This window comes from Cryptomeria japonica, chromosome 2 (genome assembly GCF_030272615.1).
Source record: "Cryptomeria japonica chromosome 2, Sugi_1.0, whole genome shotgun sequence".
NCBI classification, from domain to species: domain Eukaryota; kingdom Viridiplantae; phylum Streptophyta; class Pinopsida; order Cupressales; family Cupressaceae; genus Cryptomeria; species Cryptomeria japonica.
The window spans coordinates 527,382,543-527,398,214 of record NC_081406.1 but is presented as its reverse complement, the minus strand read 5'-3'; the positions used below and the strand labels follow the sequence as shown (position 1 = coordinate 527,398,214).

The following is a 15,672-nucleotide window of genomic DNA, read 5'->3' as shown; positions in this document are numbered from 1 at the left end:
TTCTGCTTGTTTTATTGGTGTCTTTGGTCTTGCTCCTTTTTGTTGTTTTTCTTTTGTTTTGGTCTTAGTTCTCAACTTTCTTGTTATTAATTTTTTAAGTATGTGGTAGGTTTTATTTTTTATTTTTACTTATTTATTTATTTTTGTTCTTTTATCTTCTTTTTGTTATTTCCTTTTTAATTTGTCTTTCTCCCTCCTCTCTCCTATTTAGACTATCTCTAGGTTTGCATCTTTCATTTTTATCTCCTTATGCTCTCTTTTTATTCTGATGATGGATCACATAGTGTGATGGGAAACGTTGACGCCAAAAAAATAGTAATTCATTATGGATTGTGGAAACTTAATATCATTAACAAGAGTTATACTTAATATTAAATAAGTAAAATTAAATAATATAATTTTAAACTTATAATAATTACGAATTACAACAAATATTTTTATTACAATACTATGAAAGCAAGTAGTCACCACTAGTGACATTTGTTTTAATTCTTATTATTAGTTCTTGCCAAGGATACTATTGCATTTATTCAATTTTCTTTTTCAATTAGTTTAACCAATCATATTAGAGAATTAAAATTTTTATACAAAAATTCTATAGTTTATATTTAATTATTATTTTTAATAATTTTTAAAATATCAATTTTATGTGTTCCTATTGATTATAGTAGGTAGAAAAATCGATTTTTTTCCAAATTTTTTTTCACAATTCTATGCACTTGACATTAAAGAAGCAAGCACATCTTATACTGATTTAATTGTGAAGTGTACAAGTTGTTTTCACTTACCATACAAACTATGCACAGATTCATTTGAATAGATGTTTTATATTTGCCACAAATAATTCTAACCTCTTTTATAAAGGTGACATTTTATTTATTTATTTATGGTTTGCAATTTTGTTTTTGAAAAAATGGGCTTTTGAAATATGTTAATTTGCTAATTGTTGGAGTTGTTATATTGTGAACAGTTAAGGGAGGAGTGATAATGATTGAAAAAAAATATTATTTGTCAGATTATATTATGTTAGTGAAAATATTTAATAAAATATAATATAAAACTAATTTTCATAAAAAAATATTTTATAGAGTGAAAATCTAATTAAAAAAAATCTTCATGAATTTTATTTGTGTTCATAAAATCATGATGTGGAGGTAACTTTTTTTAGCATAGTTATATATTAATAATTAGATCATATTTTAGAATACAAAAGTATTACTTTTAATTTAATTATATAATAATTTTTTTATATTAATAATTGGATCATATTTTATAATTATGATTAAAATAGAAAATACAAATTTACTAATACAATTATTTAATTTTCTAATCATAAATTTTAAATGAAATGTAGTTGGCTTCTTATTTTTCAATTTATAATAATTTATTTATTTATGCAATATAAAAGTCTTCAACTACAGGATGAAAAGATTAATGATATTTTTAAATTCATCATTATAATAATTTTTAGTATTAATGATTGTATCATATCTTATAATTATCATTAAAATAGAAAAACAAAAATTTGACAAATATAAATATTAGTTTATTTTTTATAAATTTTAAATTTTAAAAGAATTAAGAGTTTGCTTTTTACCATTTTAGTAGATTTAATTTAATTTTAAACTTTTAAACTTTGGTTTTATTTGTAATCTTTAGTATAAGAGTTAAAATTTCTACTTCTCAATCTCTTTCTCAATCTCCATATCAATACCTATCTCTACTACTTGTCTTTGTCACCTTATCTCTCCCACTCTTACCCCTCTACTCTCCACACACTCTTGTTAAAATAAAAGCCAACAAGATATATACTTATCTCTACCTCTTGCACCTAAAATAAAAACCAACAAGTGCCACATAGTGGCTAGTACTTGCCTTGTTTTTAGTATAGTTTTAATAATAGTTATGATTTAATTTTAATAATGATTATATTTTAAAAATTATAATAATTAAGATTAAAAAATTAAACATAATTATTTCATAACAATTAAAATTTTACTAGAAAAAATAATATAAATTAAAGAAATCCTAATAAATTTTTAATTTCACAAAATAAAGTTAAATAATTGAAATAGTTTTAGATTTAAATCTACTTTAAAAACTAAAATATAATAAATAAAAATGTGTATACAAAACTATATAAAAAAATCAATATTAAGAAAAATTAAAATTAATAATAAATAACAATAGGCTTGATAGCTACAAAAAATAATATAAATTAAAGAAATCCTAATAAATTTTTAATTTCACAAAATAAAGTTAAATAATTGAAATAGTTTTAGATTTAAATCTATTTTAAAAACTAAAATATAATAAACAAAAATGTGTAAACAAAACTATATATAAAATTCAATATTAAGAAAAATTAAAATTAATAATAAATAACAATAGTCTTGATAATAATAATTTTATTAAGTCAAATTAATTAAATAAAAATAGTAATAATTTTTTAAATTCATTGTAATTTAAATATAATAAAATATGTATAAAAGTATAATTAGTTTTAAACACATTAATTTAATAAAAGAAAACTGTAACTAAAAATAACAAATCAATTTATTTTATTATAACATAACATTTTTTTTAATTATGTAATTATTATTATAAATATATATCCCTTAAAATTTTATACAATTTGATACTTTTATTATTTGATTGATTATATGTAATTATTATTATAAATATATATCCCTTAAAATTTTATACAATTTGATACTTTTATTATTTGATTGATTATAGATCTATTTATGTTATAATAATATATTATTAAAATAATATAACATTATAAAATTTAATATTTATACATATAGCAATATAAAATTCGCTTATAACAGCTAAATTGTATTTAGCCAATAAGGGCAGGTCCCCATGTTGCTGCCCATGGATATTTAATTTTACTGCTTATCTTTGAAGCAATTAGTTTTAGATGAAAAAATGTATGCAATACTTTTGGAGTAAATTTAGGAGAAAATATTGGAGGCAAATAAAAAGGAGGGAAAGAAATTTGTGGAGCCACATATCATTTTTCTCAATATGCTTATTTTCAGCCCCCACTTTTTTTCAAAGCTTATTTTTAATTTCTAACCCCTTGTCCCCATGCCGCTGCTTAAGTGCATTATCTGCTTAAATTTAAGCAGTTGATGTGTCCCTATGCAAATTTTTATTTAAGCAGTTGATGTGTCCCTATCCAATTCCTCCTAAATAAAAATTTGCATGGGGACACATCAACTGCTTAAATTTAAGCAGATAATGCACTTAAGCAGCCGCATGGGGACAGGGGTAAGTGTACAGAAAAATAATTTTTGTAATTTATAATGTTAAAAATTGTACAATAAAAGTTAAAATTTGTTTGTGATTGGTTTTAATAACTAGTTAACTGGAAAAGCAAAAAAACTCATTACAATAATATTGCCTAACGACAAATACTAATAACATATATACTTTTCTCTACCCCTATAACACCGCATATCTCTCTCCCCATCCCTGTTCCTATATACTTATTTCTCTTTTATCTCTTTCTCTCTATCTCTCCACCTTTATCTCTCCCCCTTTATCTCTTTCTCTTTATCTATTAATCTTCTTATCTATATCTATATCTCTATATTTTTATCTTTTAACTCTTCCTTTTCCTCTTCCTTCATAACTCACGATAGAGACATGATGCCTGATGTCTCTGCTTATTTATTTTATTAAATTAGTGTAAACTAACCCTAGAGAAACATTATTTTCCTTTTTGACTATAATTATTTTCCTTTTTGACTATAATACTTTTGGCAGGTACTACTTAGTAACTATGGACGATCTACTACCATTCGGACTGAACTAGGGATGGGGATTCTCGGTGGAGATTTACACGTTTCCTTAAATTTAACCATAACCATAATTAATAATAATAATGATCTCATCAGCATCAATTCTGCAATCGATAGCCGAGGCGGCGGTAGGAAAATAAATGGGTAACAATGGTTCAGAGGAAGACTTTTCACTGTTCGTTGTAGCTTCCGATATTACAGTGGATGCCCATGCCTTTGGCATCGGAAACAATGAGAATAAAGATGAAGAAGAAGAATGGCATGATTGTGATGCTTCCCTCACGTCTCTTATGCCAGATGGTGATGAGGATTTCTCGGACCTGGACCAGCTCCAGATTTTGGAGCTTCAAGGCAAGGACAAGGCTGGTAGAAAGATTTTGACAATTGTGGGCAAATTCTTCCCAGGTGAAAAATAAAAAATATTAAAAATATATTCTTGTTTACAGTGGAATAGTTTTTGTTTCGTTATTTTGTGAGTTTTCTTTAAATTTGCCTTGCTCAGGCTTAGATGGCGCAACAACTGAATATCTATTCCCACCAAAGAACTTGCCTTTCCCTTAATGCCCAAAAAGTGTGCTCTATTTTATTCAAATTTATTTTGTTTATTCAAAATTCGGTAATTTTTCAGATTTGAACTTGGGGCTGAGCTAAAAATCCCCGCTGATTTACCTCTCGGATTAGATGCGACTACCAAAGTGTATGTATTCCTCTCAGTCGCAGAGGACTGTATTTTGCTTTGCGCCGAGAGAATTCAGTGTTGAACTTAATCTAATTTTATTGCATCATTAGATTTGAACTTGGGACTTCACAATGAAAGTCTGTTGAATTACAACTTGGCTTAGATACTATGGTTAAGGGGCATCTTCTTCATCAAAGTAATCTGGACACTCACCTGCCCTCGTTTGTTGAGGTGCCTAGTCAATTAAGTATGATATTTAATCTAATTTGATGCTTGACCACTTGTGCCCATCTTATTTAACAATTGTGAACTAGTTTTTGCTATAATAAGATTAGAAGCACTTTGTTTTTTTGGAAAATATGGTAGATACAGAGAAGAGAATTTGCAGAATTTTAGAATAGCTTTTGGGGATTAAGGCAAACTTGTAGCAGTCTCAGGTCTATGGCACCCTTAACTGTAGAAAATACTGAAATTCGGATTATATAATAGATTCTAAAGACTGTAAAATTTGTTTGAGATAGTAGCTGGGAAACCAATAAAAGTACAATCCAGGATTCAGCGTAATAAGGTGGCTTGTAAATCTAGTGCACATTATGGATTGCATTTGAATGTATGTCAGGTTGAATGGGTATGTTGCCATTCCTAACTCCACTGTACTTCCTAACTACAGTGCACTTTATGGATTACATATTTAAGCATTAGCCAGGGTTAATGGGTTTTTTGTCCTTCACAACTATAGACATTTCAGAAAATATTTGAGCATAAGTGATGTTTAATGGGTTTGTTTAAGCATGACCTTGTTATTAGAAATCTTACTGACGTATGCTTGGCTTAATGAGGTTCAGCAGAATGTGACTCAAATTTAATGGGTACATTTGATTGTGATTTAGGTTTGCAAATATAAAAAATGTGGCCGAATCTTGGCTTACTCTGGAATGAGGCACAGCTTATCCTACATTGCATCAAAGGCGGCCCATGGCCTCACCCAAGCTCTACCTTGAAAAACTTACTTGAGTCTTTGACAGTCAAATTATCTAATCTGTTTTCTTATGCCTTTAAGAACCATCAGTCTTCAAGATTGTAATAATTTTCTGCTTTACTCGCTTTGAGCATAACTCACTCTTTGGGAGCACACTTATTTTTTGTAGCATAATGACTTTCACCGTTTTAAAAAAAATAAATTTAGAACTAAATAATATCAGAGTTATTCAATTCAAAACCATCAATATTCAAGTTGACATCTAATTTCTGCTTTTACCCAGATTGAGCAATATAATGTTATATCATTTCTTGAAACTTGAAAGTACTTTTTTTTTCGAAATTTCTGCAATTCAATAATATTGCAAATTCATGGTACTTTTAACTGGTGTTCTTTTTAGTATTTGCTTCCTTTGCTTCACAATCAAATTATATTTAAGCTGGACTTTAAATCTTGTGGGATTTTGTCTTGTGTTTTTTATTTCTCTAAAAGCACCCAGGATTAAGGGACCCTAGACCAGAAAAACTGTTAGCGACATGTCAGGTCCCAGTTGGTGTTGACAAACCAATACAAGAAAATAAAAATATGACACAAATTTCAAAAATTAAATATAAGCATTTTTTTGTCCACCCATAGAGCAATCTCCATTCATAAGCTCCATGCATATTCCCACTGTTATAAAGTTAGAAGTAGTAATAAATAGTGGATTTCATCTTTTATCCATCACACTCTTTCTTCTGAAAATATTATCTTCTGTTCAATTCAATTATGAAAAAGCATTATGAAGACATTTTTAATGCACTGCAGTCTTTCATCTTTTGGATCCCAAGTTTTACAAATTTTAATGAAGAGCAAGCTCTTTCACTTTGGCAAAGCTTTATTGCAATAGAGGGAAAAGGATAATTATAAATCATTTTGTCCAACTTTTCCACTTGCCAGTTGGCTGCTATATCTGCTACTGTATAACCTGTACCCCTGATATGTTGTTCCATGATCTAAATTTTTTCTCTATTTGCATCTTCATTTACTAAGTCACTGCACTGCCCCTTTTTGAGTGTCTTCATATGAACTCTATAATGCTTATTCCTTCTAAGAGAGCTGTTGCTTCTGCCTTATTGTTTTTATTTAGGCCCATACAGACCGAAAACACATCATCATCTCTAAAAATCCCCTCTCCTCTTTATCTTGGATTTCTTTTCACAGCAGCATCAAAATTGAACTTAATCTAGTCCCTAGGAAGTTTCTTTCGAAATCCTTAGGCTTTGTTAGCATGTTCTCACCAAATCCTTTATCAGCTATGCCATTTGTATTTTTAAGTTATTTTAATGATGATCGGTTTTCATAAGTAGTCATTACTTTAACAAACTTTTTTCATGCTGTTGTAATATTCACAAGAAAGGGAATTTATTGAGAAAAAATGGTGCATGCGAGCGGGAGCAGAGCAGCGCGAGTCTGGTAAACGGAAGTGAAGTGCGAATTTCAGAGAGTAGCGGAGGATCTTGTAGGGAGACATTGGGGAGATCTGGAGGAATCAGAGTATCCTAAACCGGAAGAGCGGAATGGTAGAGAATTGCAGAAGGGCAAACATATTCTGCAATGGGTGTATGAGAAGGGTCGATGGGTGGACATATGTGGGCTCGGAATCAGGTGATACAGGCAAAGAGGTGTGCAGCAGAACATCCCTCTGCCGAATAAATATGATACGCAATAATGCAACTCGGATCGGAATTAAGAATCCTGGGGAATCCTTTCATTGGACAGAGTGGCAGGACTATCAGAGAACAATTGGCATAGGCGTGACTACAGGAGGAATGGGTATGGGAAGTTTTGGCAAAAAAGGAGGCTTTTGGCGGATACTTCGGAGAATTGGCGATTGCATAACATTGGAAATAGAGGTAGACATCGAGGCCTCAAAACAAGTAAACCTTGGAGGGGCAGAAGGCATGATATGCAAGCCAATCATCACATTGGGGATACACAAGGTATGACTCCAAACCCTATCCTCTTAGAGGGTAAAAAATCTATTAGTATTTAAAATCCCCAGGGCCAAAGAGTAGTCAGCAGGTTAAAAGAAATAGGGATGTTTTTGAAATGGGGTAAAGAATGGGCAACTATCCACAAAATAATGGAGTGGGGGTCAAACAAGTGGGGAGACACAACTAGAATTAGCGCTTTAGCTAATGGCTTCTTCCTAATAGAATTCTGTTCCAGCGAGGAGAAGTTGGATTCTTTCACTAAAGGTCCCTACTCGATAAATAGTGTGGGTATTTATACAAAGGATTGGTTCCCTAACTTCAATCCATGGAAACACCAAATCAGTGAGCAACAAACCTGGATTCGCCTTTACAATCTTCCCATGAAATATTGGGCGAGGGAAACCCTTGTAGAGTTGGCCAAGAGTTTGGGATCTATTGTGATAGTAGAAATTAGGGAAGATGGCTTTCTAGGAAGCTATGCCTGGATTTGTATCAATATGAAGGCTAATGGCAATATCCTGAAGGAAATAGAGATCCAGATAGATGGGGAAATGTGGCTGCAAGTTTTGGAGCGTGAAGATAATTTGAGTCTATGCCAAAAGTGCAACTCGTAAAATCATGGGAGTTCGGATTGCAAGGCCAAGAACTATGAAGGGATTTGCTTAAGTAGTCAAAAGTTGATAGGGCAAGATCTAGAGATCACAAAGGTAGACCAGGAGAAGGATAGTGGTGCTCCCGATGGGGGCAAGGGGCTAGATGATCAGATCATAGATGATGATGCGGAGAATGGGAGAAAGTGGAAAGCAATGCTGAACTCTGGGGGTGATCAGATCTCCTTTCCTGGGGAGGACCTTGGTAATTCTCTGGATAACAACAATGTGGTTGTGGACACTAGAACTCAGGTGACAAAATTCTCCATTGTGGTGATATGGAAGTGACTCCAAATTGGGAAGAAGTAGAGATCCCAAATCAACATATGACTATAGAATATACACCCTTAGAAGATGAGAAGAAGGAAATGAATAGCAGTGCTCTCGAGGTCAATCCTTCCTTGAATGCGGTAGAGGAAACTCCCAATCTGAACATAGCCATCAATTCATTGGCTGGGCCCTTAGAAGAGAAGCAAGAGAATGACCTAGAATATGAAGATGATTTGGAGAACGACATTGATCTGGAAGATAGTTATGCGGATGACCAAATAGACACTCTGGTTGAGAGGGGATAGAACAGACTCAATCCAAATTGAAGAAGCTCAATGTGAAAACTAAGCAAAAAAGAGGTGCAAAATCCAATAAGGCAAAATTGGAAATGGCTACTAAGGTGAAAGGTTAGATGAAACTAAGAAATAGGAAGGAGGTTATCCTTCCCGAGGACGAATGAGGCTTCTAACTTGGAATGCTAGGGGCATCAATGCCCCTAGCAAATGGTGCCTTATTCGGTGTCAATTAGAGCAAAGTAAAGCATATATCATTTTCTTGCAAGAAACCAAATGGAGCAAAGAGGAATACCAATTTAAAATGAAAGCTTGGCGACAATGAGAGGGTCTTTTTGAGGAATTAGCCAGTGCTTCAGGTGGCTTAAGTATGATATGGATCCATTTGAGTACTGTTTGTTCTTTGATTATAGAACGTCCCAATTGGATTGCTGCTAGGTGTAGATACTTGTGTAGGAATTTAAGTTTCTTGATCATCAATGTTTATGGGCCAATTTCCACCATTGCCAAAAGAGGATTATGGGATGAAATCACTCATTGGTTGGCACAAATGAATGGTGAATTTGGGGTGATTGGGGGAGATTTTAATGCCACTTTAGACAATTCAGAAAAGCAAGGGGGGTTGCAAACCATCACAAGAGTACAACTTGACTTCCAAGCCTTCATGGATGGCAACAACCTGAGGGATATTCCAGCCAGGAATGGGAAGTTCACTTGGACAAATTGAAGAAAGGATTTCACAAGTACTGCTGAAAAACTTGACTGCTTCTTTCTCTTTGGGGACTATAACAATGAGCTATTCACCTATGAGGCTGAGATTCTCCCATATACCAGATTAAATCATTTTCCAGTTTTATTGAGGATCAAACCATAGGATCCCAAAGGAGGTAGTCCATTCAGATTTGAAAATATGTGGTTGAGGGACCCATCCTTGAAGGAGTTAGTCCGTAAATGGTGGATGGAGATTAGGATTGGTAGTCAATCTAAATTGAGGTAATCCATCTAAATTGTATCTATTTAGTAAGAAGCTTGCTTATGTTAAAAGCAAACTCAAGGAATGGAATAAGGAACAATTCAAAAACATTTTTGGAAAAAAGGATAGGGTAGCAGGGGAGCTTGAGGCTCTAAATAAAGTCATTATTGAGAATGGGATGGGGGTGGCAGAATATGAGCTAGATAAAAGATTGAATCAAGAATTGAGCGAGATATTGGCTCGTGAGGAGTGCTACTAGCGTTAGAAATCTAGGGAAATGTGGCTCAATGAAGGAGATAGAAACACTAAATTTTTTCACAAAATTGCGATTGCAAATAGAGGCAGGAACAAAATGGTGGACATAAGAAGAGAAGATGGATCAACGACTTTGATGATTGAGGAAGCTAATCAGGAAGTGGTGAGATATTTCCAAACAATCCCGAATTGTGATACCCTAGTTCATGATCGAATTAGGGATGATGTCTTGGAAAAGATCCCATCAATAATTGGTGAAGAGGATAATTCAGAATTGTAAAGAAGCATAACCAAGGAAGAAGTTCAAATTGTCACCTTCCAACTTGATCAAGATAAATCTCTTGGCCCAGATGGATTCCTAGCCAAATTTTATTAGTATTTTTGGGATATTATTGGGGATGATGTGCATAAGGCTGTAGAGGAATCCATGAAGAAATCCACTATGTTGGGAGTGTAGAGGAATCCATACCTTTTTAGCATTGATTCCTAAGAAGGATGCAATGTGTATGAATGATTACCAGCCCATTGCATTATGTAATACTATCTAAAAAGTGACAACAAAGGTGATTGCTAATAGATTAAAGAAGGTTCTACACAAAGTTATTTCAGAAGAACAAAGCGATTTTTCGCTTGGAAGGTCTATAGTGGAAGGCATAATTGTGGCTCGTGAGTCTATCCATACAGCTCAGAAAACAAGAACCCCCAACATGGTGATTAAATTGGATATGCCCTAGTGGACAGTCGATTTTTGCTGCTGTCTTAAGAAGGTTTGGATTTGAAGGAAAATGGATTGAATGGATGTGCAACTGCATTAGCACTCCAAAGTTTTTGTACTAGTGAATGGAGTGGCGCAAGGGTTCTTTTATTTAACCCAAGGCATTAGACAAGGGGATCCCTTGCCCCCTTTTCTTTTCATAATAATGGCAGAAGCACTAAGGAGATATATATCCTTTGTTAGGAGGGAAGGCCAGTGGAAAGGTTGAAGGATGCCAACTGAGAATCTGACCCAAATTGAAGTTTTTGTTTGCTTTCAAATCTTTGACCAGCGAATTTGTTTTATTGGTTTGAGGTGAATTTTTGGATGTTTTTCAGATTTTGGGGTTTTGCTTGCTTATGCCAATGTGCCAAAAGAATGCAATACATAAAAACATAGTTGGACTACTTGCAACTCGGCTTGACTCGCCAAGCCCTTGGGAAAAAAACTCAGCAAAAAACTCGACAACTTAAAAACACGCTTAAATTTAATAAAAAATGCATTTTTTTTGCAAAATTTAATGAGAAGATGCATCCAATGAGTCAATAAATGATAAACACAAAAGAAACAAGCTGATTCTAGATATATTTAAATGTAAAGTGTCTACAAAATCGCATCCTAATGAGGAATGCTGATGGCTAGAAGCCTGAAAGCAATATAGTAAATAGTTTTTGTAAAACCAAAAGTAAATACATCATTACAAATTACAATTACAACTTCCTCTTCCCAGCTCTAGCAAAAACTTGGGGAGAGGTAGAACTAGAGGGTCTAGTCGTATAAGTCTGCTGTGGGCGTGACTGTGCCTCCTCGCTCGGTATGGCTGGCTCATCCTCCATCCTGGATGAAGCTATGTCTCCACCTACTTCTGGCACTGGCAATGAATCCTCATCCTCATCCTCTTCCTCAATGTCATCCAGCGTGAAACCAAATCCGCCCCCCTCCTCCTCCATAGCCTGCCTCTCCAAATCAATGATGTCAGTGTCGGAAAACAATGGAGGCTGCTCCTGTGATGTCCAATCACTGTAAGGATCTATATCATCCAAGTCAATTGGACCACCTTCTAGTTCCTCTACCTTCCTTACGCGCAATCGAAGATTACATTGCACGAAGACAAGGTCATTGAGCCGTTTCTGCGCTAACTTGCTCCTCTTCTTCGCGTGGATTGCTTCAAACAAGCTCCAATTGCACTCACAATTGGATGAACTGCAAGGTTGACATAAGACCCTGAGGGCAAATTTTTTGAGATGTGGGGTGTTTCCACCCCAATTTTGCCACCAAGCATCTGCAAAATAAATAAAATGGGAAAGTGTTGACGTGTATTTTGTACACAATCATACACAGAATAAAATACCCAAAGGCATCTTATCCTCTCTTGAATAAAGTCGCTAACTGCTGAAGATTTCGCAAGAAGGATCAGTTAGGATGACTCCAATGTTCTTTTTAGTAGGGTCTCTACGTGTGGATAAGCACCAGTGGTCGTTGTGATTGCTGTGTCATCAAGGGGCCTTACGTTGCCGAAGATTTTGCTAAACTAAACAAGCTTTTCAAAAAAAAATATCAAAAGGATAGGGTTGGCAAGAGGTCTAATCTAGTCTAACCCTAAGAATGACTTGATGTGGACTAGACTTGGTGAGATTCTACCAACTTCAATTTTGCCATAAATTAACAACTCAATTGAAATTGATGCGATCTTCTAAGGTAACAAATGATTTTCAATACATCAAAGATCAAAGACACTACCACGAAGGTACATATCCAAGATACAACAATGATTGAAGGTTTGAGTGATTCCAATATCTCCAGTCGAACACGCAAGACGTTCCTACAATCAGCAAGAAGCTAGTGGTTTGGAAAGCGAATCCTACCAAAGATCAAGTCCAACACTTTGTCCTTCGAATTAACACACTACTTTGATTGAGAGTGATTCAAGAAAAATGAACAACCATGAAGATAACCAAGAGAATTGCAACAAAACACCATAACTTCAATATTTTATTGATCTCAAAGCCATCATGTACAACAATTGTTTGAATTCCTTTTCTCAAGACTCAATCTTGCTACAAAAGTAAATTGCTTCTAAACTCTAATCTCTCTAATACATCAAGAATTTCCAGCTCTCTCTAATTTCTAATTACAAAATGAAATGAGGGTATAAATAGCATCCTCATTTACAATGAACGGTCCAGATTGAAAGAAGATCAATGGCCAAGATTATGACACCTAAACCCTAATTAGGGTTTATTACAACCATTACATAACATTTAATGCTTGACCAATGATAAATTTGGATTGCTTGGACACATGTCCTCTCTAGAAATTTCCACCAATGGATAACTAGGGTAGGTACATCGGAGTTTGTGCCACCTTCTATGAATTAGGTACATTGAATCTGGACATTGTTGAGGTGGACCAATCCGACTGGAGGAGTGATGACTAGGATGCCACCTCGTCTGACACTTCTAGCTTGGTAGATATTCAATTTGATGTCGTTGAGAAGCTATCTTTAATTAACTCTTGTTCTAACTCCTTCTGTCCTTGATTTGCAGGATGATCGATGTACCTCGCCTTGGAATGCTGGATTGGAAAAGGTCGCCCTCATCTTGATGATCGTCCTTGATGAGACCGTCCTTGATCTGGCTTGATTTTCCTTGAGGGGAGAGTCTTCCGACTTGTGGATCTTTCGAGCCTGGGAGTCGCCATCGTAACACCTACACAACATTTCACAATAAGTAACTAGATTTTTCAAGGTATAACTATAGATTAGAGATTAAATTTAGGAAACTTCATGATAAGTCTTTGAGTTATCATTTCCTAAATATGATCGAGCTACTGAAATTCAAAATTTCAAAATTTCAAGCTATGACGATCAAAAATTCAAAACAAGAGAAGACCTCGCCATACCTCACTTGAGAGCTAACTCTAAAATGCAAAATGAAGAAAATCGCCTAGGCAAAATCAAAATTTGAAGCTTTCCCACGTGATCTTCCTCAAGAGAATGTTCCCCTTAGCACTTCGCCACCTTTGGGAGGGGTCTTCAATGTCTTGATGATAGCAAATTCGCCTCACCTCCAATCAAAGTTCGTATTCCCCTTTGATGATATTCGCACCACTTTGAATAGAAACTCACACTTCTCCTTTATGAAATTCGCTCCTCTTTGTCCTCTCAAAATCGCATATGAATGAAGGTGAAATGATGATTTGAAAACGTAATTATCACCCTCCCTTTATAGGCACTTACCTCTCATTTACCTCTAGGCCGACTTTGCAAAATAAGGCAATTTTAAAACAATTTATAAATAAAACCAAAGGCCGACTTTGTAAGAAATTAAATCCAAGCGCTCAAATTCGATTTTTAATTAAATTAATAATTAATTAATTAAATGCCTTTGTTTATTAATTCGATTTTTTAAAAGGGCAAAAATTAATTAATAAATGCTTTGCGCTATTTTTTAAATGCTATCTTTAATTAAATTTATCGATTTTTAGCATTTAATAAAATTCAAAAATGATTTAGCGCCAAAACTTGGAGAGGTGGAAAGACACAAACCATATCGCTCTGGTCCCTGACTGAGGGACAGGAGCGAACTTGCATTTTAGCCTTGATTCTTTTGCCTTTGACTTTCAAAACCTCCATCTTCACGTTGAAACTGGCATGTTTGCTGGGAATTTCAAACTTGGTTAACTTGACTTTGTGGATGAGTGCCTTTTGTGACTAATATCGCCCTGGTCCCTTGATGAGGGACAGGAGCGAACTTCCATTTTAGCTCAATTTTGCGATCTTTTGACGTTCACTTCTTTTCTTGTCACCTTCCAAATGATGTTCTCGATCTTGTGTGCCCTTGCTTTGTCATGATTTTGAAGGAAAATAAGTGGTTTGATGAAAATCGCCCTGGTCCCTGACTGAGGGACAGGAGCGATCTAGCATTTTGACTCAACTTGATCACCCTTTGACGTTTGGTTTCTTTGCACATCATCTTCTTAAGGACACTTTAACCTTTTGCAACCTTGTACGTCCTTGACTTAGCATGATTTTTGAATGAACTGGCTAGTATAGTGAATATCGCCCTGGTCCTTGCCCGAAGGACAGGAGCGATTCTTGGTATCCTGGGCTCATCTTTGTTCTTATCAACTTGCAATTGCCTTCATAATGTAAAACGGTGTCCTTTGATCCTTCTCGAACGTATGAAATGGGATTAATATTCAAAATTTAAGCCTTCATAGAAATTTCGCTCTGGTCCCTGACTGAGGGACAGGAGCGAACTTGGCCATTTGGTGCAAATCGTTCATCATATTAACTTGTAATTGTCTTCAAGGCTCAAAATGATGCTCTTTACTCCCTTTCGAACACTCAAAATGTGAATGGCAACTTAAATTTGGCCTCACTTGAACATTTCGCTCTGGTCCCTGACTGAGGGATAGGAGCGAACTTGGGCATTTTAGTGCAAATCCTTCATCTTCTGCGGTCTTTGATACTTCGTTCTTCGTCGAGACACCTCAAAATGTCCTTGCCAGCTTGTATCCTGACTTAGAGTGGCTTGAATTTGGGTGGAAGGCATGATAATTAACATTTCGCCCTGGTCCCTGGCTGAGGAACAGGAGCGAATTTGATGCTCTAGGCTCCATCACACTTTGCTTACTCCCAAAATTATCTTCAATGGACTCGATGTGGACCCTTTCACCTATTCTTGGCATAAAATTCGTTCTAACTTGGTGAAAAATTGACCTAAGGCAAAAATCGCTCTGGTCCCTGACTGAGGGACAGGAGCGCCTAGGCCAATTTGGGCCTCACTTTGGTATCTTGTAATCTTCAATTTGTCTTCAACGAGTTCATTGCACCTTCTTTGTTTACCTCAAACTCGAAACTTACTTGATCTTTGCCCAAAACATGCCTCATGAGGAAATTCGCTCTGGTCCCTAGGAGAAGGACAGGAGCTACCACTGAATTTCGCCCTGGTCCCTGACTGAGGGACAGGAGCGCATTAGCTTCTAGGTCCAATCTTCTTCACGAAGGCACTTCTGAATTATATTCAA

General features: G+C 34.8%; 1 protein-coding gene across 1 annotated transcript in view; it reads left to right on the top strand.

Moving 5' to 3' along the window:
• Positions 1-3,648: 3,648 nt before the first annotated feature.
• Positions 3,649-15,672, top strand: part of LOC131052172 (uncharacterized) — a 51,735-nt gene continuing 39,711 nt past the window's right edge. The window contains exon 1 of the mRNA XM_057986784.2: positions 3,649-4,217. Within this exon, the coding sequence (XP_057842767.2) occupies positions 3,953-4,217 (265 nt within the window). The 5' untranslated portion in view covers positions 3,649-3,952. The remainder of the gene's footprint in view (positions 4,218-15,672) is intronic.